Source organism: Myxine glutinosa, chromosome 2, assembly GCF_964187855.1.
Source record: "Myxine glutinosa chromosome 2, kmMyxGlut1.1, whole genome shotgun sequence".
Classification (NCBI taxonomy): domain Eukaryota; kingdom Metazoa; phylum Chordata; class Myxini; order Myxiniformes; family Myxinidae; genus Myxine; species Myxine glutinosa.
The window spans coordinates 184,838,214-184,861,972 of record NC_136262.1 but is presented as its reverse complement, the minus strand read 5'-3'; the positions used below and the strand labels follow the sequence as shown (position 1 = coordinate 184,861,972).

General features: G+C 45.2%; 1 protein-coding gene across 1 annotated transcript in view; it reads right to left on the bottom strand.

Moving 5' to 3' along the window:
- The window catches only part of LOC137421002 (uncharacterized), a 31,269-nt gene that overhangs the window by 1,952 nt on the left and 5,558 nt on the right, over positions 1 to 23,759 (bottom strand). Inside the window, exons 2-7 of the mRNA XM_068106619.2 lie at positions 14,181 to 14,454; positions 10,690 to 10,752; positions 9,966 to 10,020; positions 6,742 to 6,835; positions 5,838 to 5,916; positions 2,503 to 4,339 (exon numbers count right to left, since the gene is read on the bottom strand). Of these exons, the coding sequence (XP_067962720.2) occupies positions 2,531 to 4,339; positions 5,838 to 5,916; positions 6,742 to 6,835; positions 9,966 to 10,020; positions 10,690 to 10,752; positions 14,181 to 14,417 (2,337 nt within the window). The 5' untranslated portion in view covers positions 14,418 to 14,454 and the 3' untranslated portion in view covers positions 2,503 to 2,530. The remainder of the gene's footprint in view (positions 1 to 2,502; positions 4,340 to 5,837; positions 5,917 to 6,741; positions 6,836 to 9,965; positions 10,021 to 10,689; positions 10,753 to 14,180; positions 14,455 to 23,759) is intronic.

The following is a 23,759-nucleotide window of genomic DNA, read 5'->3' as shown; positions in this document are numbered from 1 at the left end:
ATCTCAGCCATCCTTTGAGTTAGGAAGCTGATATTTTGGCACAATAGTGAGCAACTACTTTGTCAAAAACGGTATTTTTTGTTTTTTGATTAAACAATTGATTGATCAGTTATTTAATTATTATCGATTAATTAAGTAATTATTTATTTCCTTTCTCATCTGGGCATTATCTCAGACACCTTTTGAACTAGGAAGCTAATATTTGGACATGACAATGACCAAGTGATTTGGCTGTAAAGGCTAATTTTGATTTATTGATTAATCAATTAATTATTTATTGATCAATTAATTTAATTAACAAATTTAATTAAGCCAATTGATTAAGAAAATATTTTATGATCAATATTTATTGATTTTAATTATGCAATTAATCAATCAATAATTATTGTACACCTCTGCCTCCCAATTCAGTCTCTGAGCAGCACTGCGGTATCGGCGGGAGCAGAAGGCGCTGGAGGATATTTATTTATTTGGCATGGGGGCGGTGTACTTTGAATGTATCTGTTCTTGTTGTACACCGCTCCTTTCCTATGCCATCTCCAGGCATTGCAAAACGTCATTGCCGGGCACCGAAGGGGGCTCGGCAGTGACGCACGCTGAAAGGGAGTACTCCGTTTTCACTCTGGTTGTTTGTTTGTTGTACACCTCTCCCTCCCAATGCAATCTTTATGAGCTGCACTGTGGTATTGCCGGGCGCCTGAGGCGCCCCGGCAATGCCGCGCTGCAGGATATTTAATTATTTGGCATGGGGGCGGTATACTTTGAATGTATCTGTACTTGTTTGTTTTCTTGTTTGTTTGTCCGGGCGATATCTCAGCCATCCTTTGAGCGAGGAATCTGAAATTACGGCACAATAGTGAGCAAGTCCTTTGTCAAAAATTTTATTTTTTGTTTTTCTTGATTATTAAATTAATTGAGGAGATTTAATTATTAGCGATTAATTAAGTACTTATTTCATTAATTAAATTTCCTTTCTCTTCTGACCATTAACTCAGGCACCTTTTGAGTTTGGAAGCTGATATTTGGACATGCCAATGACCAGGTGATTTGGCTGCAAAGGCTATTTTTCATTTATTAATTAATCGATTAATTATTTAATTATTCGATTAATGTGTAAAAAAAATTTGGGGGGGGAAGTTACAGATTCTGATGAAATGGTGGTGGTTTACGTGTTCTATGACCGAATTGATTAATAATTTAATTTTTTAATGATTATTATTTATTTATTTTCATCCGATTTTGTTTTGTGTTTCATCAAACTTGCATCAAAACTGCAACTTGGTTTCTGGGTCGTACCCATAAACCCAGGACTCATCGCCAGTGATCACTGTGTTGAGGAAGCTGGGGGGGATAGCTGTTCACAGTCTCCAGCATGTCCTGTGCGATCTCCAAACGGAGTTGCTTCTGCTCAATCCTTAGCAGCTTTGGTACGAACTTCGCTGAGATTCTCCTGAAGCCCAAATCCTCCTTCATAATGGAATGAACGGTGTTGAATCTTGCGGATCGTTTCCACTTGGGAATCGCCAAGCTTTACACAAAATTTGATGCAGTAGCGTTGTTCAAGTTTTTCCGTCATTTTGTCAAAAACGAAAATCCGACGGCGCTCACTTACATGTCCTCACTCATCGGCGGTCTGCCGTCGAATGACAGCTTCTGCAGGTGGGAAAAAATTCACGCGTGCGCATTAGGATCGCCTACATACGTGCACCAATCAACGCCTCCCTAGCTTCTTTTTTTTTACGCACGAAAAATAAAGGTCGGATACTTTTTGAACACAGTCAGGCCTGTAAGCTGATTATTCACTGCCTGGGTTTGTTGCGTCAGATTCCCATTGGCTTTGTTTGGGTCGAGCATTTATTAGAAAGGACACGTTCAGCAGCATCCATTCAATGAATAACATTTCATTTCACTTCTAAGGTAACAGTTTTATGACGCCTCTTATCTTGGTCAATCTACGGTGAGGTACCTACATTTCTTCATGTGTGAAGCAAAGTACACTACAGTCCAGTAGTTCTTTCGGCAATTTTGCGATCTTTCAATTTGGTACTTTAGCGATGTATTCTGAGGTCTTTATTTTCTTGTAAATTCTGAGAATTCTCGAGAATAATAGATATGGTTGTTAAAGTGACGTAAGAGCGAGGTTGGCAATGCAAGTTGGCTTGTGGTTATTAATAACGTGATGACATAAAAATGGAGATGTAAATTAGGGTATTGCTGTAAATGTATGTATAAATGGAACAGATATATAAATGGAAAAGTCACGAAAGTTTGCAACAAAATGATGTTTTTTTTTCTGTGCAAGTTGATTAATGAATACTTCCTTCATTTCGCAAAAATACTGGATTAGGTTTTGTATTTTTTTTTAAACTAATAAAATAGTTAGATCAACATTGCTTTCTAATCTCAACGAACCGATTTTGTGATGTAGAAAGTCTGTTGAAGGAGGATGTAAAACCACAGTCAAACATCACAAACATGTACTTCAATCACTTTTCATTGTACCTTCAGCAGGGAAAATGTTTTCGTGAACTCAAATTTCTTCCGCTGGCATTCCATGTTCTTGGCCTTGCTGCTCAGGGCCACCTTCCACCTGGCCTCGCTGCTCAGGGCCACCTTCCACCTGGCCTTGCTGCTCGGGGCCACCTTCCACCTGGCCTTGCTGCTCAGGTCCACCTTCCACCTGGCCTTGCTGCTCAGGGCCACCTTCCACCTGGCCTTGCTGCTCAGGGCCACCTTCAACCTGGCCTTGCTGCTCAGGGCCACCTTCCACCTGGCCTTGCTGCTCGGGGCCACCTTCCACCTGGCCTTGCTGCTCGGGTCCACCTTCCACCTGGCCTTGCTGCTCAGGGCCACCTTCCACCTGGCCTTGTTGCTCAGGGCCACCTTCCACCTGGCCTTGCTGCTCGGGTCCACCTTCCACCTGGCCTTGCTGCTCGGGTCCACCTTCCACCTGGCCTTGCTGCTCAGGGCCACCTTCCACCTGGCCTTGTTGCTCGGGTCCAAGTTGCGCCTGGCCTTGCTGCTCGGGTTCAAGTTGTGCCTGGCCTTGCTGCTCGGGTCCAAGTTGCGCTTGGCCTTGCTGCTCGGGTCCAAGTTGTGCCTGGCCTTGCTGCTCGGCTCCAAGTTGCGCCTGGCCTTGCTGCTCAGGGCCACCTTCCACCTGGCCTTGTTGCTCGGGTCCAAGTTGCGCCTGGCCTTGCTGCTCGGCTCCAAGTTGTGCCTGGCCTTGCTGCTCGGCTCCAAGTTGCACCTGGCCTTGCTGCTCGGGTCCAAGTTGCGCCTCGTCTTGCTGCTCGGGTCCAAGTTGCGCCTGGCCTTGCTGCTCGGCTCCAAGTTGCGCCTCGCCTTGCTGCTCGGGTCCAAGTTGCGCCTGGCCTTGCTGCTCGGGTCCAATTTGCGCCTGGCCTTGCTGCTCGGCTCCAAGTTGCGCCTGGCCTTGCTGCTCGGCTCCAAGTTGCACCTGGCCTTGCTGCTCGGGTCCAAGTTGCGCCTCGTCTTGCTGCTCGGGTCCAAGTTGCGCCTGGCCTTGCTGCTCGGCTCCAAGTTGCGCCTCGCCTTGCTGCTCGGGTCCAAGTTGCGCCTGGCCTTGCTGCTCGGGTCCAGGTTGCGCCTGGCCTTGCTGCTCGGGTCCAAGTTGCACCTGGCCTTGCTGCTCGGGGCCTAGTTGCACCTGGCCTTGCTGCTCTGGGCCAAGTTGCGCCTGGCCTTGCTGCTCGGGTCCAAGTTGCGCTTGGCCATGCTGCTCGGGTCCAAGTTGCGCCTGGGCTTGCTGCTCGGGTCTAAGTTGCGCCTGGGCTTGCTGCTCGGGGCCAAGTTGCGCCTGGCCTTGCTGCTCGGGTCCAAGTTGCGCTTGGCCATGCTGCTCGGGTCCAAGTTGCGCCTGGGCTTGCTGCTCGGGTCCAAGTTGCGCTTGGCCATGCTGCTCGGGTCCAAGTTGCACCTGGGCTCGCTGCTCGGGTCCAAGTTGCGCCTGGGCTCGCTGCTCGGGTCCAAGTTGCGCCTGGGCTCGCTGCTCGGGGCCTAGTTGCGCCTGGGCTCGCTGCTCGGGGCCTAGTTGCACCTGGCCTTGCTGCTCTGGGCCAAGTTGCGCCTGGCCTTGCTGCTCGGGTCCAAGTTGCGCTTGGCCATGCTGCTCGGGTCCAAGTTGCGCCTGGGCTTGCTGCTCGGGTCCAAGTTGCGCCTGGCCTTGCTGCTCGGGTCCAAGTTGCGCTTGGCCATGCTGCTCGGGTCCAAGTTGCGCCTGGGCTTGCTGCTCGGGTCCAGGTTGCGCCTGGGCTTGTTGCTCGGGTCCAAGTTGCGCCTGGGCTTGCTGCTCGGGTCCAAGTTGCGCTTGGCCTTGCTGTGGAGGTGGGGGGAGGAGGAAGGGGTGACAGAGTGGGGTGGGGAAGTGGGGGAGGGAGAGAGGAGGAGTAGCGTAAGGGAAGCGAGGGAGGAGGAGGAGGAGGGGGAGGGGAGGGAAAGGCAGTGTGAGGGGAGGGAAATCTAAGTGAGCATCAGAGAAGGTGGATGGGAGGCAGCACCATAGAATGTTATACGAGTGTTCGGCTAACTTAACAACAGGTGCAAAAGAACAAAATAATTGATAAAGGATAACATTAATTATAAATGTGTAACTGTCTCCGGGCGTCTCCGGACATCCCGGTCAAACAGGGTAGCAAACCTCCCGTCGTTTTGAAACAGCATGTACCATTTTAAGAGATTATAACATGGGCTTCCCTTAAGGGATGCAAATCGACAGTCGCCGCCTTCAGCTGGCACCACGGCTCCCACCCGTCTGAGGTGGTGGGATCAGGTGGGCGGAGGGATGGGGGGCTGAGGGGGAATGTAAGACCACTTAGAAATCTAAGACGGTTTTCATAACGAGGCAGAACCACCGTCTGCTCTTGTCCACCATACACGTCATGTTCTTTATGCCCTCTTGGACCACCACATAGTGAAACGCCCACAGGTGTGTTACAGAAATACCTGGGTTTCGACCCAATACTGCCCGGATCGACTTTATGATATGAAGAGTTGAACCCAAGCTTGTATTCACACGCATTCGGCCATGGTGTCACTGCGCTATCGCCACAACCCAACCTGCATCACAGTGGAGCTCCTCATGGTCTGGGCATCTCCGATCTCAATTCCGGATTTCATGCTCGCATCAGCACCAGAGGGGCTCCCACAAACAATGATGTCATCTCAACCACCCACGTCTGCGGTTCCTCTGACATTTTGTCCAGCAGATGTGCGTGACAACAAATCCGTGCCCAACGAGTGTGAGAACACCTTTTGCCACCGAGTTAACGGGCGGAGCCAAAGGTGGGGATGTCCCCCAATGTAAATGAATCATTCCAACCCTGGTTTTGAAATGTTGGGCGATGCTCTGGAAAGATTAACGACTTTAAGGAGACCTCAGAGGCACAGCAGCTCGCCCTCAAGTTTTGGGTTTTGACTTCAAACAGAATGGCATCGAACTACAAAATGCCATCCTGGTTGCTTCACAGGTAAAGTATGGCATCATTGAATTTGATAAAGGGCACCATCTTTTCAAAGGATCCTGGTTTGTTGATGAACCCTTCACATCACCAAACAGGTCATCAATAAACCAGGTCCATTTGAAAACGACGTTAATATAGTGTCCTGTACGTCAGAAAGAAACACTGACACATCCTCTGATTTTATCCAGTACAATAATGACTTGATATTCAAACATGTCAAAGGGAAATCAATTTAAATATGCTCAACAATCTCTACTTTAGTACAAGTTTATTTAACGTAAAGTTTACGGAACGTCGGTAACATTACCCCATCCTTACCCTCTCTGAAAGTTACCCCTGGTGTATGTTGCGTACCTGAATGTTTTGTTGCAATGTCATTATTTCCTTCTCGTATTGACTCTTCATCTCGTTCATTTTGTCAATGCACTGGAAGCTGAAATGACCGTCAGACAAGCGCTATGTTCATCTCGATTCTCAACAAATATGTTCATTCAGGTATCGTTTTTATTTTCCAGAATACTACTGTTATAATGCAAGTCTGACATTTTTCTGATTTGATTCCTCTGGCGGATTAAGCTGGCTGTCTTGACTGCTGTATTCATTGCTCGAAGTGTAATTTTTCCTAAATTCCTTCCCAAGTAAAGCTATGCCAATGAACATTTCTAATCGAATTATTAACTCAACTGGACTATGTCCAGCTGAGTTTTTGTCGACACTCAGTGTCCGTCGTCTGTCTGTCTGTCTGTCTGTCGTCTGTAAACAATTCGACCTCTACGCTCTAAAAGTCACAAATATTGATCAAATTTGATGAAACTTGTTATGCAGCATCTTTAAGACATGAACTAGTTTGGGATTGCATTTGGGCGCTGCAGGGCAGCCATATTGAAAAATCAATTTTTGTCATATATTTTTAGCACATACAAACTATATAGTTTGTGGTTCTATTATGCATATTCTAACCATATTGATATAGACCAGTTGAGTTCAGGTTCCCTGGAACCTCTAGTTTATTTTTGTGATGCATTCTTTCTCACAAGCTTTCGCTCTTCATGTTTGTCATGACTTACCGAATGATTCTGAGAGTGGTGATGTGGCTCTAACAAGGTAATTAAATTATCTCGTGTCAAAGATGGGTTCTTCTGGAAAAAGTTCTCGTCCATCTTTAATTGGAGCTCTAAATACAAGTACATACAGCAAAAAAAATTGTATATTTTTCGTGGAGGGTTAAATTCAACAGAAAAGGCACAAACTATCTTGCCTCTCATACGCTATTCGGTTCGTCAGTGAAGTTGCATTCCTCTTGTAGACTTGTAATCTCTCCTCGCACTCCGTTTTCATAACCTCCAAGTTTTCTGTATTAAAAAATAGAGGAAAACCAATGGTTGCATTAAATAAGGGACCATGCATATACTTACTTTGATTTGATTTGATTTGATATACCATCCTCATTGAGAGGAGGTAGTTGCTCCAAAGGGTCATTCATCAATGTGTTAACATCCATAAGCGAGTACTAATATACACGACAGCTTCCTCAACTTCCCCTCTTTAGGGATATCTAATCGACTGCTATACATCTACATATGATCTGTCTAAAAATGGACAAATTTCAATTTCCTTTCCCCTATTTCCCCCTTTTTTTTTTTTTTTTTTTCCCTGGCCTCCCCAACCTGCTCTAAATTTCACCGATGAGCAATATCTTGATGTTCCACAATACAGCAAAAACATAATCTGAATATATATATATATATTGTTGCGGTTTTGAGTTTTGTATAATAAGGGTTAAATTTCCCCCTCATAGTTAGTCACACAAACGATACGTAGCCTCGCGATAGTTCAGTTATTTCATAGTATGTGTGAGAATAGACCTTTTCCTGTGTTAGTTTTGCGTTGAGTAGAGTAAGGAGAATAGGTCCTTCTCATATTTCCATTGCCTTATCCCGCCTCCATTGCCTCATGCCTCTTATGCTGCCTTTGGCTTTTTGGCACGAATTAACACGAGGCCGGCCTGGAGGGTCGGGTCGGGACCGAATGAGGGCGGCGAAGAAGCTGATGGTAAGCGCGAGCCGCCAATCCAGGCTCAGAGGGTGTGGCGGCAGCACTGCATCACAGGGCGTGGTTGGAAGGTTCGAGAAGGCTCAGGGCGTGGCAGATATAAGCCGTTGCGCAAATCCACCAGGAGCAGTAAGTGGAGTTGAGCATCGAGTCGAGCAGTTGGCGGTGAGTTGGCATTGAGTGAGGAGTTGAAGGAGCGCGGTCAGCAGTAAGAGGAGAGGAGTTGAAGGAGCGCGGTCAGCAGTAGAGCTTGAAAGATACGAGATCGGAGAAAGACGCGCATGAACAAAGATACGCGCTCATATTAAAGTGACGCTCGGTTGAGCTTGAAGCCGAGCCGCTATAGTGCATTGGGTTACGTGAGTGATAGCGCGCTGGTTGCTAAACGCGATGTGGAACCGCCAGCCGTGCCGAGAGACGCGTACATTCCTTCCCGCCTTCCTGCCTCATCATCTGCTTTTGTTCGGGAGACGCGCTACGAGGATCCTTCCACCGCCTGCTTGCTATCATCGCGGGACGTGCTGTGACCGAGGAGAGCCGGACGGGGCCGTTCCTGGACGACCAAGCCGGCGCGTTTGGCCTGAACATCATCCTGCCTGCAATTCCCTGTGTGAGTGTGAACGGGCCCGAGTCTGGGCATTAAGAATAAGACTGCTTAAGTTCTGCTCTGTGTCTCTGCTTCTACCGATCATTGTACATAATATTGGGAATAATAATTAAACCTGTGTTCTTCCTTCCATTCGATTGTTCTTGTCATTTCCCTCATTGACTAAGCGTGGTACGAATACAACCGCTCTAATCGGGGTCCAATATCAACGGTGACTGCACGGGCCACGTGGTACGCAATCCGCTCGGTGTACTCAAATTACACGTGGCTCGTGCGAGGCTTGGTTCCCTGCTTCCGTGGTGGCGCAGGTATTTAGGTACGAGCGAGACCTGGTCCCGAAACCCTACCTTGCGTTTGCCCGGAAGAGGCGTTTCAAGTCTCTCGGTTACGCCAGGCCCAGAAAGAACAAGGGGCTTAATCCCCCCTTGGTAAGGGTAAGAAGGGCGGTGGAAAACCGTAACAATATAATATATATATATATATATATATATATATATCATTGTGTCAGTGAGGGCATTTTTTACGGCGTCACCCATCAGGCAAAGCCATCTAGAACAGTGTTTGTCCGTCTGTATGTATGTATGTATGTACTGTGTCCCCTCAAACGTATACCAATCAGAGCTGAGGATCTGGTCGCATGACAGGGTGATGTGATTACGTCTGATATCATTACGGCGGCTGACTCTCCACACATCGCCATTTTGATGTATATGCCGTTCATGCCGAACATATCGTCGAACCTCTTATATATCACAATCGCCATGCTCCTTACGTTTTTCATTCAGAGTGAAACCAAAACAAACTGATTGTTAAAATAACCATCAAATATCGAAAGCATCGGCGTTACGTGTCTTCCAACAATACGGTACGTATAGGCCTTAGGCTTCATGCCTCATCTTCGGACATCTTTGGACAAATTAAGCCCAGGTTTCTTAATACAGTAGTGTATCGTTTCAGTAGTATCGTTTTTGTAATAATAATCATAATAATATAGTAAATATAACCATAACACTTTAATCCCAATGTCATGAATACAAAGTTAATGGATTGAAGCGGTGTATGGTTCATGATGCCATGATAAGCGGTGTTCGGCACTAATATTAATAATCACAAAAGTAAGGAATTCGCCTCGGTTTTTTTAATGGTAATATCATTTTCGAAATAATGATAACGTAACGTTGATATTATAATAAATCTAATCGTAACACTAATCCCTTCGTAGTGACTGCAAACTTACTGGAAGTTAAAATATACCATCTTCTACATATTAAAATAGCGGCAATTTTTTGTCCATTATGTCATTACGTCTATGATGTCATTATGACGGCTGACTCCACTGACCGACATTTTAGTTTACTCGTTCACCCGCTCACTACGGGAGTCATTCCTCTTTGGGGTATATAGATTACAGTCTATCTATGGTCGGGTCTCAAGAACATTGGGTGTGTGTTCATTTACCAAGTTTCTTGTGGAGAGATCGCCAAGTGGTTTAAGCATTCGAGCAAGCACTACATTTAAAACCGTTAAGGAATGGCTGGCTTGGCAAGTGCTAGCTAGCTGCTTGGTAAATGAGCACACCTCCAACCCTTGTGGGGTATATAGATTAAAGTAGATCTACTCTCAGTTCTGTAAGTAAAACTTATCTCACCTCACGGATGTCAGGATTCCTCCAAATTTCTTTGTTTAATGTTATAAACAGCATTAGCGACTGTTTAAAAAGCTAATAATATGTGTTTGTGGTTTATAATATTTTACAAGCCCGGCGACACCGCTGTTAGACTTTCGGTTTTGTTTTATTTCAGAATGTCAGGGTGTCAACTTACCCTGAAGTCTGTCGATGTACGACGCCTTGATCTGAATTTGGTTGGAAAAGTTAGACTGCAGAGGAAAAAATATTTATTAATAACAGTACTTCGTTTCTGACATATTTACTTCAAAGTTCATTGCAATGCTTCTTTTGCCAGAAGGAAATTTCAATAAACAAACAGAATAACCGGTGCATAGAAAATCAAGTGGTGAGGCACAAGTACGTCTCGGCCTCCAATGAAGTTATCAGCTTTACTGTTCACTGATTAATCAAGGTATTTCCCGAAGACTGCATCTCATCTTGTCCCATATCTGTTGATTGTACCTCGGAATCATGAAATGATAAGGTGGTGAAACCTTAGAGTATTTCGGATTATTTATCACATTAATGGAGAAAAGTTGAGTAATTCTAAATCATCCATGTGGTCCAGATTTGCCACCTTGTGATTTTGATGTCTTTGGATCATTCAAAGAACGTGTGGATGGTATCAAGTTTACAAATTATGAAGACTTCAAAGTACATGTCCTGCAATGGCGGTGTACGAGCACCGATCCCGAGGAAATCTTGGTGTATGACGTGATCGAGGCACTGCTACCTTGATGGGACGAGTGTATACATCTCGCAGCAGAATAGCTGGAGAATGGGTGATACTACATCAACTTCCCTGTATCCTCTACCTTATTGAATAAAATTCTACATCAACCGGAATTACCCTCGTTATTTGATGTGCAGCCTCATACCTTTTGCTGTTCAAACTTGAGTATTGCTCGTTGGATGTACCTCAGCATGTCCTCTGGCGTTAACTGGTCCGACAAGACATTGATATTTGTTAGATTCAGCACAGACAATCTTGTTGTCTTATTTAACTATACAGTGATCCCTATGCTATTTGGGAAGTTTATATGTGTAAAATGCATCACATGCTCAAGGCAAGGGCATTTAGAAATACATTTTCCATTGATTACAAGGACATTAGTAGACAAGTGATAAATTAATACATCTCATGGCCTTTGAAATAGAAATATCAAGCATCACTCAATCAAGCAATTGCAATCAATATCAAGCAATTGCTCAATGGAATACTGCTCTCCCCTCTGGGCCGGTGCTCCTTCCTCACACCTAGCTCAGCTTCACGCTGTTGAAACCAAAGCTTTCAGAATCATTGGAATCTCCTGCGATGAAGCTAACTCCGAGGGCCTTTCACTCACTCATCGCAGGCAGGTTGGTGGTCTTTCTGTCTTCTACCGACTCCTCTCCAGTCTTGCTCCCCCAGCTCTATCTGTGCTCTGTCCCCCAAATACTCCTTCAGGTCGCACAAGATCTGCCAGCAACCCTCTTCTGGTTAAACTGCCAAAATCAAGACTCTCCGCTCACCTTCACTCCTTCATTCCTGTTTTCTTCCACCTCTGGAACAAACTCCCTCACTCTTCAATCCCACTCCTCCCTCCAGGTCTTTAAAACAGCTGTTCACCACCATCTCTTATCTTCCCTCATCCAAACCTTGATCTTTTCTACCCCCGCTAATTCACCCCAGATACACTTTTCTGAAATACCGACTTCTTTCCTGGAAGTCCTAGCTGTGTCCATGTGTTTTTTTTTTTAGCTCTGGACAAGAAACTTTGGTATAGGAGGAGGCCATTTGGCCCATCATGTCTGCGCAGCACCAACCCAAGTATGATCATCCTATCCACACACAAGCGACTTATGAGTCCTGCCAATATCCCCATCCCTCTCTTTCTCCAATGCATCCAGGTACCTATCTAATTCCAATTTAAACTTATCCAGCCATTCCATTCCCACAACCTTTCCAGGGAGCCTATTCCATACATTAACCGCTATCCAACCGAAAGTCCCCTGCCATAAAACTGTCCTAACTCTCATCTTTACACTCAAGTTATGGCCACTGGTCCTAACACCATCTACTCTGCTGAAAAACTCCAGTTCATATATCTTGTCTACACCTTTCATTCTTTGTAGAAATCTCAATCAAATCCCCTCGCTATCACAACCTTTCATAAAGTCCCATCTCCTTCAAACGTTCCTCCTAGCGTTGTCCCGCTAGCCCTGGAATCAATCTAGTAATGGCGATGCCGTTCCCTCTCTGTGTCTTCCTCAGATGTGGAGACCAAAACTGTATAAAATAATCTAGATGAGGATTCACTAAATTCTTATGGTGTTTAAACTACCTCCTTGAGTTTATAATTTATCCACCTTCGAATACCATAAATAATGTCAGTTATTGACCCTGTTTTAGCAACGTGCCTGGATGACAGCAGTGCCCATGCTCTCAAATCCTGCTCTGCTGTTCTTGCTTACCTTTCTTTGCCCTATTAAGTCTTTCATTCTCCTTTGGCCACCTCCCAATCAGCCTGGAAGTCAGCAAACATCACCCCCATCTACAAGAAGGGTACAAAACATATCCTAATAGCTACAGACCACTGAACATACTTCCAAAATTACAAGTAAAGTCATAGAATCCATTATTGCTGCTGATGTCAAGTCTTTCCTGTTTTGAAACGGTCTGATCTCTGACTATCAGTTTGTATTCTGTCCCAGTCACTCGACACTGGACATGCTGCCGCTCCCCTCTCTTAGCAAGTGGAGGCCCTAAATCTGAATCATGTCAGAACCTTTCCTTTGGACATACCATGGCCATTTGACACAGTCTAGCATCCTGCTCTGCTTGCCAAGCTCTTTGTCTGTAGAATATAAGGCCACCTTCATTCCTGGATTTTGGACTTCCTCCACCAGTGCAGTTGCTGCCAATGGAGCCCTCTTCTCCCAGTAGAGGCTGGAATTCCCCAAGGAAGTGTATTGGGGCTAGTTTTGTTCCTCATCTACATAAACCACCTGTCCACTGCTCTGGAAAGCCCTCTCTTCCTGTTGCAGATGACTTCACATTGTTGTAGAGAACCCCCCTCCCACTCTCCCACTGCTATGCAGACTGCAGCTGTGTCACTCTGCTGATTTGGTGTTTATTAAATGCTGATCTGATAAATAGAACATGCCCTGGAATATCTCACTATCTCACCCTTTTGCTCCAGAAGGTTTGTTTTGCTTTGTTGAACTTCCAAAATCCAGGCTGACCACACACCTCAATATCCTCCCCCGTTCTCCTATGGAATCCACCCTCAAGAGGCCATTCGTTCCAACACTTTCCTCCCAGGGCTTCAAGCAGGCAATGCGCTGCCACCCAATGTCATCACTCATCCTTCTCCATGATCTTTATTAGCCCTATTTACCCTCCCTAACTTAACCCTCTTGCTGGTTTCAGTGTTTTCTTTTTCTTTCTTTCTCTCTTTCTCTTTCTCTTTCTCTTTCTCTTTCTCTCTCTCCTTTTCTTTTCTCTCTCTCCTCTCTCTCATGATTATTTTCCTCCGTTCACCCCCTTGTTTATTGTGGCCCCACTTCCTCACTGTCGGTTCAACCTTGCTCTTCTTTCACGAGCATCAAGCAGAATTGCAAGACATTGTTAATTATGCCTACACAGTTTGTTGAGGATGCATGAAGCAGAGAGAAAGAGAGAGAGGAGATGGAAATGAAAAAGAATACAGACAAACAGGCATCGTCAATTTATCTATCTATAATTCCAGTAATCTCTGTACGTCTGTACGTCTGTACGTTTGTTTGTCTGTGACCGCTGTTTCTCGACAACCACGGGTCCGATATACTTTTAACTTGCCAGGTATATTGCTGGGGACCCGAGGATGTGCCTTTTCAAGGTTTCATATTAATCGGACAATTACTTACCGAGCTATGTCCAAAAAACGATTCAACCAATCAGAGAGCAGCGAACGATCGCGTGTGCCGAACGTGGAGGACACACTCTGCCTCGGATGGCACATTTGAGAGCGTATTCATTTATTTCACGTTTGCAAACTATGTTGGCGTTAAACTATGTTTTAAAACTAATAAAACCGAATTTGCGATTCATTCGCTTTCCTGCGCGTTTGTGCACGCGATGGCGATTTCTTTACCAAACTCCGGAAGCCGTTCGCTTTGGACCAAACCATTGCATGTAAATAGAGGGGGGGGATTGTCACCGTACTCGCAAGCCGTTCGCTTTGGACCAAACCATTTCATGTAAATAGAGGGGGGGGATATAATTTTAGATATAGATATAGTACGGGCAATGCCCTAGTTTATATTAAAGGGGATATACCAACAAGGGTGCAACTTTTGGCAAATTATATCTATCCGTGGTATCCTACTGTCAGTTGCTGAACATTACCTTTCCGGTTGGTGTTTCTATTTTGAAGATTTGGATGATCCGAACCATTTGCGCTTCCATGGAAAATTGCCTATTCATATCGTTCCTCTTCATCATTTCCATCACATCATTATTGTTGCTGAACGCGTCGACGTTCTTCAACAAACGCCAATAGGCTACACACACGAGCAGCAGGAGAAATGTGACCACAACTAGTGCAGGTGACACACGGCGGTGGCCGATGCCACGGATTGCCATCACTGCAGTCTCCACTATGCACAAAGGTGGACAGTACCTGCAAAGCAAAGAAAATATATATTTTTTTAAACAAAAAATAAACCCCCAAAGAGAAAATGTTCAGGCCTGCAATTGTGGCATCTTTTACATGTATTGCTGTTTTAAGACTCGATTATTGAGATAAAACGTGGTTAAAATTAAGTGCATGCAACCAGGAATCTTACATATGCTTTTGGTGGGTGCGGGTCCAATCAGGCCAGACGCATTGAGCTGGATTGAGGGCCTAATCACGCCTTTACCCAACTCAATTGGATTTGGCCGAGGTTGATCGAGTAACACACCGGATTCCTCCTCCTCTTCACCGAAACATTGAAAATGGCGACTTTGAGCGGTTTGTCACGCTCAATGGGAAAGGGTTTAAACTTGGATACTAAACTTCCCACCACATCTGTCCTTTATGGGACTTATAACCCAAGTGGTTTAATGATCGTGCTAACTCAAGAAACTCAATTAAGACCCAATTCAATCATGTGGGTATTTAAGAAGAGGAGAAGGGAGAATGAGGAACACGAAAACACTTTATACACAACTCTCTATTTACACTTTGAGGTACACACCTTGGGTTTCGTACAGAGGGAAGAGCCTTGGTGGAATAGGCCTTAATGGGGCCATAGGCACACCACAGGAGAAAGACCAGAAGAAGTGATAGGACTGAAAATACCCATTACGGCCTGCTGATGAGCCATAGTTCTGTTCAGCGTCAATGACTCCACTGCCCAGCCAGGGGCGGAGGGGGGAGGGGGGGGGGGGCAGGCAGCACACACCTGCTCTCTTGCAGGCGAGAGGTCGCTGATTGGTGGTTCGGTCATAAATCAAGGTGAACTCCCACCCCTGAGCGTCTGGATTAAACCCGAATGTTCCAGGCTTGCATTCTCATGCAAAAACTAGTGCTTCATTGGTGTTGCATCTCCACAAACTATTCTGCTACATCCTACCGAATGCCCATCTTGATGACAAAAAAGTAATGCAAAATGTTTTGTTGCAATAATTCTGCCCCATCTGACAATATGTTCTTATGGATGGCAAACAAGGTTCACATCAACTCACCAAATATCTTCTTCAAAACAGTTTATTTCAACCACAACATTTTATATTCAACAAGTGTTACTTGTGTCAAACATTATTTAATAAACTGTTTACTTCCCTGGAAAAAGGAAAAAAATATCCCACACAAATGAGGCTTTAACCACCAAAAACAACCTTAAATAGGTAAACCGTCCAATCCAAAAGCCAGTCCAAATAGTTAAATAATTATCTGCCACCGGGACAGCATGGAGTATTGTCGCAAGACAGAGACCTCGGTTCGGTGCCAGAGGTTCAATTGGCCCTGCTACAAAGCTATAACAAGGAAATTTGATGCAGCAGGAGGACATTCGGCTCATCATGCCTAAGCTCTACCAACACCACATTAAACTAGAGCAGAACTCGGTAGAGCCTCCGCCAGGCCGAACAATTTTGTATCAGCCAGATGTGGATCTGGATCCGTACCTGAACCAATAACTAATTGTCATGAATTTGTCTACAATGTTTCAAAATATCGTGCTATCTATAATAAATAAAACGGTGTGTGTGTGTGTGGGGGGGGGGGGGGGGGGGGGAGGGGGGGTATGTGTGTGTCCTTCATAACTTCAAAACCATGAAACTCGGCAGCCCTATACTTTGAATGCATACTGTTACGTGCTCCTCCCCAAACCCCGGTCACGGTGTACCTCCGAGCCCCGAGAGGAGTCACGGCAGAAAGACGTGTTATTCTGTGTGTCAAAGATCAATGGTGAAACCACACCAATTGTTACCAACAAACAAGTATTGTATTAAGGTTACACAAGAATAACAGTACAATAACAATATTAATCAATTGTACAACCAATATATCATTCCTATGATGGTACCATCAGTTTCGTACAATATAACTCGCTGTGCTCCAAGTGAGCGAAAATAACATTCCCAATGTCTCTGTCCCAGCTTCAAACCAAAGTCGATCCACGCTCCAGTGATCGTCAGAACGATGTTGTATCGAGACCAGAATCCCGTTTGGTTGACAGTCACACTGCCAAAGATGAGCAAAGGTACTCTCAAGAGGTGACTGGGAAATCACACCTTCAGGTATGGACATTCAGCAGCTCCCAATCGGCGAACCCCAAAATCCAACTCAAAATCCATGTTACACACACACACCAGGTTAACGTCTGGATGCGGTGAAATGGTTGAAGCGAGGTGAAGAGCCTAGAGCGATGCGAAATCAGCGCGAGGCAAAATGGCCAACCGGCCTGTACTCGAGACGTAACGGCACTCCAATGATTCTCTTCGGAATCAACCGCAAAACCTGTCATGCAGGTTTATCTGTCACAGCGATAACAACTCTGTCGCAGGAATCCCTTTCCCAGGAAACCCAAAGTTCACTTGTGACCCCCGTTCGCCAGCGTTTGCTCAAGACCTCAAAGCAGCTTGGCTTCTTCTCCACCTTACTCGCTCCACCTCCTCTTCCTCGTCCGGTTCCCGATCCAGTTTCCGGTTTCTTTTAAAACACTAACTTTTTTTACCTTTTGAAAACAGTTATCTCTGTTTCACTTAAACGATAACAATAATAGTACATGGAACCAAAAATGTTTACAGTGGATGAAAACCACAACAACGGAAGTGACGAATCCGTAACACTTCCCCCCCTCAAGAAAGTTTGAACATAGTGAAAACTTTCTTTTCCTGAAAAAACCCTTTTAACAAACAAAAGTAAAACTCACCCCCAAATGATCAATTCACATGAGCAACAATAATTAATATTCCCCAAAATAAAGCAACAAAACTTCCAAACATCCTAGAGGAATTTCCAAAGTTAGTTCACTCATTGTATGTTTTGTGTGTCGGTTTTTTTGTGATTGATGTTAACTCTTACACGAGCCTCGATCTTGTATGAAGCGCTAGCAGGAGAGCAAGGGTCTCTTTTTCCACGGTGGCATAATTTGCCTGGTGTTTGTTAAACTTTTTGGAATAGTAGCACAACGGGTGATCCACTCCATCCTCATCTTCCTCTAATAGAACTGCCCCAGCCCCCACATCACTTGCATCAATGGCCAACTTGAATGGTTCTTGAAAATCCGGGGCTGCTAGGACAGGAGAGCTCATTAATATTGCTTTGACGTGGGCAAAGGCAGCTTGACATTTGTCATCCCAAACAAACTTGGTCTCTTTCCTCAGCAAATTCGTTAAAGGGGCTACCACATCAGAAAAATTCCTGCAGAACCGCCGGTACCAACCAGCCATACCCAAGAATCTCATAAGCTCCTTCTTCCCTTTTGGAACTTGGAAGCGATCAATGGCTTCTATCTTGGCTGTCACTGGTTGCACCTGACCCTGACCGACTACATGGCCTAGGAACACCACCTGTGCTTTTACAAACTCACTCTTAGATAAGTTGATGGTCAACCCTGCCTCGGTCAATTTCTTGAAAAATGCACGGATTTGTTTAATATGATCTTCCATGGTCATGGTGTGGATGATGACATCATCCAGATAAGCCTCCACCCCCTCAAGGTCTGCAATAAGCTTATTAATCAGCCATTGAAATGTAGCAGGCCCGTTTTTCAATCCAAAGGGAAGAACCTTGTACTGATACAACCCATTTGGTGTGACTAAAGCCGAGATTTCCTTGGCTCGATGAGCAAGAGGAATCTGCCAATACCCTTTCAGCAAGTCCAACCTACTTACAAATTTAGCTGGGCCTATTCTATCAATACAGTCATCAATCCTCGGGATGGGATATGAATCGGTCTTGGTCACTGCATTAACCCGTTTTAAATCCGTACAACAGCGAAAACTGCCATCAGGTTTTGGAACCAACACACATGGTGAGCTCCATTCACTGCTGCTTGGTTCGATGATGTCATTCTCCAACATATACTGAACTTCCTTCCGAAGATACTCCATCTTCACAGGGTTCATCCAGTAGGGGTGTTGCTTCACAGGAGTGGCTCCACCCACCTCAATATCATGATATACCAAGTCAGTACGACCAGGTACATCTGTGAACAAATGTGCAAACTCAAAGATTAGGCTGGACAGTTGTCCTTGTTGTTCCCTCGTCAAATGACCTAGTTTCTCATCTAAATTGCTCAACACTTCCGTGTTCGTCAATCTGGGACAAGCCTGGTCATCAAAGTTACCAAACTTCACACCGGCCTCAACCTCTGGATTCTCTTGCACCCCGACTACAGGCACCACAGGTGAGACAGGAACCATTTTTTTCCACAGGCTTCCTCATAATATTTCTTCAGTCGGTTGACATGACACAGCTGCCGCTTTTTCCGTCGGTCGGGAGTTGTCACCACGTAATCTGTTTCATTAACCCTCCTTTCAATTGCATGGGTACCAAAATATCTAGCCTGTAGTGGCTGACCTGGAACAGGAAGCAACACTAACACTCGGTCCTCAGGACTGAAATTTCTAATCTGAGATTTCTTGTCATGTCTCACTTTCATTTTATCCTGTGTCACTTTCAAGTTTCTGCTCGCAACTTCACAAGCCTTTGCCAATCTGTGCCTAACCGTTGACACATACTCTACCACTGTTGACTGCGGCGACTCCTGAAGCCACTGTTCTTTCACCAATTTCAACGGTCCTCGCACTGTGTGTCCAAACACAAGTTCAAAAGGACTGAATCCCAATGACTCCTGAACAGATTCCCTCATAGCAAACAGCAATAAGGGTATTCCTTCATCCCAATCCTTGTCACATTCAAAACAATACGTTCTGATCATATTCTTTAATGTCTGGTGAAACCTGTCCAATGCCCCCTTGGCTCTCGGGATGGTAAGTATTTGATCTTACTTGCTCCACTCCCAACAGGTGTACCACTTGCTGAAAAAGTGTTGACATGAAATTGGAACCCTGATCAGACTGGATGACCTTAGGTAGGCCAACCAAAGTGAAAAATTTAATCAAGGCCTTCGCAATAACTGCCGCAGTAATTTTTCTAAGAGGCACTGCCTCTGGGAATCTTGTGGAAGCACACATGATGGTCAGCAAATACTGATGCCCAGCCTTAGTTTTAGGTAAAAGGCCTACACAGTCAATAATGATACGGCTGAATGGCTCTTCAAAAGCTGGAATGGGTTTTAAAGGTGCGGATGGGACTTTCTGATTAGGTTTTCCCACCAGCTGGCAAGATTTGCAGAACTCCGCCACATCACGTCGCAATCCTGGCTAGAAAAAATGTACCAATATTCTGTCACATGTCTTGTTCACTCCAAGGTGCCCGGCCAAAGGTGTCTCATGCGCCAAACTCAATATCTCCTTCCGGTACGGCGGTGCCACCACAATTTGGTAATGAACTTTCCAATCATCGTTTGCTGGCATCTCCGGTGGTCTCCATTTTTGTCCCCCGTCGCACAGCGTAGCGAAAGGGGGACTATGGCTTTCCCCTCTGTCCGTGTGTCCGTCCGTCCGTCCGTCCGTGCGTGTATGCGTGCATGTTTGCGTGCGTGCATAAGCGAAGGACCGCATTCAAATTTGGTTTGTGGGTGCAACCCACGTCAAAATCCAAGATGGCCGCCGCCATGTATGTCTGATGCCATGTATGTCTGAACCTTGTGAGATGAATATCTTGAAAAATAAGTGAAGTACCAACGTCTAATTTGGTGTGTGGGTGTATCTCGGCATAAGGAAGAACGCTATCGAAAATTGGGTCGCCACGTCAAAATACAAGATGGCCGCCACCATATATATGTCTGAACCTTGTGAGCGAAATATCGCGAAAAATAAGCGAAGTACCAACTTCTAATCTGGCGTGTGGGTGTATCTAGGCACAAGGAAGGACGCTGTTTAAAATTGGGTCGCCACGTCAAAATCCAAGATGGCCGCTGCCATGTATGTCTGAACCTTGTGAGTGAAATATCTTGAAAAATAAGCAAAGTACCAACTTCTAATCTGCTGTTTGGGTGTATCTAGGCACAAGGAAGAAGGCTATTGAAAATTGGGTCGCCACGTCAAAATCCAAGATGGCCGCCACCATATATGTGTCTGAACCTTGTGAGCGAAATATCTTGAAAAATAAGCGAAATATCTTAAGTACCAACTTCTAATCTGGTGTGTGGGTGTATCTAGGCACAAGCAAGAAGGCTGTTTAAAATTGGGTCGCCACGTCAAAATCCAAGATGGCCGCCGCCATGTATGTCTGAACCTTGTGAGATTAATATCTTGAAAAATAAGCGAAGTACCAACTTCTAATTTGGTGTGTGGGTGTATCTCGGCATAAGGAAGAACGCTATTGTAAATTGGGTCGCCACGTCAAAATCCAAGATGGCCGCCACCATATATATGTCTGAACTTTGTGAGTGAAATATCTTGAAAAATAAGCAAAGTACCAACTTCTAATCTGCTGTTTGGGTGTATCTAGGCACAAGGAAGAAGGCTATTGAAAATTGGATCGCCACGTCAAAATCCAAGATGGCCGCCGCCATGTATGTCTGAACCTTGTGAGCGGAATATCTTGAAAAATAAGCGAAGTACCAACTTCTAATCTGGTGTGTGGGTGTATCTAGGCATAAGGAAGAACGCCATTGAAAATTGGGTCGCCACGTCAAAATCCAAGATGGCCACCACCATGTATGTCTGAACCTTGTAAGCGAAATATCATATCATAGCATGTTTTCTGCGTCTTCCACTTTGTCAACTCACATCACTTCACCGACGGGGGACCTAGGCGTAACGCTTGGTCTCATGAGTATTTCCCCTTTCATGAAGTAACCAACAGGTATCTTCATAGCGTCTTCCTCTGTAACGGCTTTATCAATCAAACTCCGGATCTCCGAATCTCCGTGTTGTTCTTCAACAAGTCTCTTTCGGACCAGCACTGTTTGTTCAACCTCGTTCCCAGATGTCTCCGACGGACACTCCATTTCCTCTTTTGTTCCAGATGCCACCTTTTCCTTAAGTTCCTTGACATCACTCCCTTTCCTATTACCTCTTTCAGAATTTTCCTCCAATACCTCTAAGGAACCCAAATCCACATCGCCTTCCTTCTTCTCTTCAGAGCGCTTCCTACCCATAGCACGAGTCACTGCACAGGATGGAAAGATAACCGGAATCTCCTGCTCTAACTGTGCGGTGTTATTTTCCATACTGGGCTTTTCAACCAACATTGGATTACCAGAAACTCGACCACCGGCCAAATCATTCCCGATAATAAAAGAGATTCCCTCCACAGGAAAAGTGGCTTGTAAACCTACGGTGACCGGTCCTGACACCAAATGGATGACATGAAGAGGAGCTTTAACATAGCCACCAACCCCCTGTAAAAGAACACTAACACCAGTTGCCGTCTTCTCTGACAATGGCAAAATGCCCTCAAGCATCAAAGATTGATGTGCTCCTGTGTCCTTCAATACCCTAACAGGTCTCTGGTTTGTTAAGTCCCCATCCAGTGACACAAACCCCTCTGAAATAAAAGGTTTGTAACCCTCTTGAACAAGGTCGTTCTGTGATGCCGTAACTTTGGCATGGGAACCTTCACAAGGCACTGTCCTCCAAGGACGATTTCTCGCATTGGCCAATGCATTCGGAGTTGTACTAGTCTGACTCCGCTTCTGATTTTCCCTTTTCAGGGCGTAACATTGGGACATCAAATGCCCAGGTTTCTTGAAAAAAGCGCAAGTAGGCCCGGAGGAAAAACTTGTGGTCTGCCTCGGACCCCCTGGAAGATAGGTATGTCTTGGAACTGCAGTCTTCTGATCCCTAAAAGTCAGATTTGTCCCCATAGTCCTCTCTAGGCCGCCTCCATGAAAATCTGTTCTCCGAACGTGATTTACCATAAGCTCCCTGGCTAACTCTAGGCAGGAAGTTAGGTTTGTGGAACCCCATCCTGTGTGTCAAGGCATAGTCATCTGCCACAGTTGCTGCCTCATACAACTCTGGTACTTTTTTTTCATCCAGATGTACTTTAATGTCCACGTGGACCCACTGTTTGAATTCCTCCACCAAGATCAATTGTCGTAACAGGTTGAAGTCTTTCCCAATCCCCTTCGAATCACACCACCTATCAAACATGGTTTCCTTCATTCTGGCAAACTCCAAGTGGGTCTCACTCTCCCTCTTCCTTGCATTCCTGAATTTTTGCTGGTAAGCTTCAGGGACCAATTCATAGGCTTTGAGAATGGCTTTCTTCACTATCTCATAATCTGCACATTGGTCAATCGGTAAAGCCGAATAGATATCTTGAGCTTTACCCACCAGAACACTTTGCACTAACATAGTCCAGGACCCCACAACCCATTTTAGCATTTGAGGCACCTTCTCAAAATGTAAAAAGAACTTGGCTACCTCCTTTTCATTGAAGGGTGGAACCAGCCTCACATGCCTACCAACATCCCAAGAGTTCTCACTAGTTGTCGAACTAGCCAGCATGGATACTACTTCTCTCCGTTCTCCCAGTAATTCCAGCTCCTTGAGTTTAAGTTCCTTCTGATACTCCATGTCCCGTTCCTTTAACTCCCTTTCGGCTCTCCTTTCCTCTGCTCTTTCCTCTGCTCTTCTTTCTTCGAACCTTTCCTGGCTTTGCAGTTGCATCTCCATTTTCCGGAGCTCCACATTTCCTTTTTCCTCTGGTAACCAATCCAAGGCTACCTCCTCCCATGTTCCTTGTCCCACTAGAGACTCCACCACCAATGTCTGAATCTCTGCTTTCTTCATACTAACTCGGACCTCAAAGTTAAAATATTTGGCCAATATCATGAGTTCTGATCTTTTTAACGCCTGGAACTGTGCCTCATTAGGGGACGCCGCAAACTTTTCTGCATCAAACACCATGGTGACTATCAGTTAGCAACTGTTAACCTTCACACAAAAAAAATTCAAATTTTTTGAAAAATTGGGAATGTTAGAAAATTCCAAATTTGGGAATTTTGGGAATGTTAGGGAATTCTATCCCGGACGAGGCCCCAAATTTCTGTTACGTGCTCCTCCCCAAACCCCGGTCACGGTGTACCTCCGAGCCCCGAGAGGAGTCACGGCAGAAAGATGTGTTATTCTGTGTGTCAAAGATCAATGGTGAAACCACACCAATTGTTACCAACAAACAAGTATTGTATTAAGGTCACACAAGAATAACAGTACAATAACAATATTAATCAATAATTGTACAACCAATATATCATTCCTATGATGGTACCATCAGTTTCGTACAATATAACTCACTGTGCTCCAAGTGAGCGAAAATAACATTCCCAATGTCTCTGTCCCAGCTTCAAACCAAAGTCGATCCACGCTCCAGTGATCGTCAGAACGATGTTGTATCGAGACCAGAATCCCGTTCGG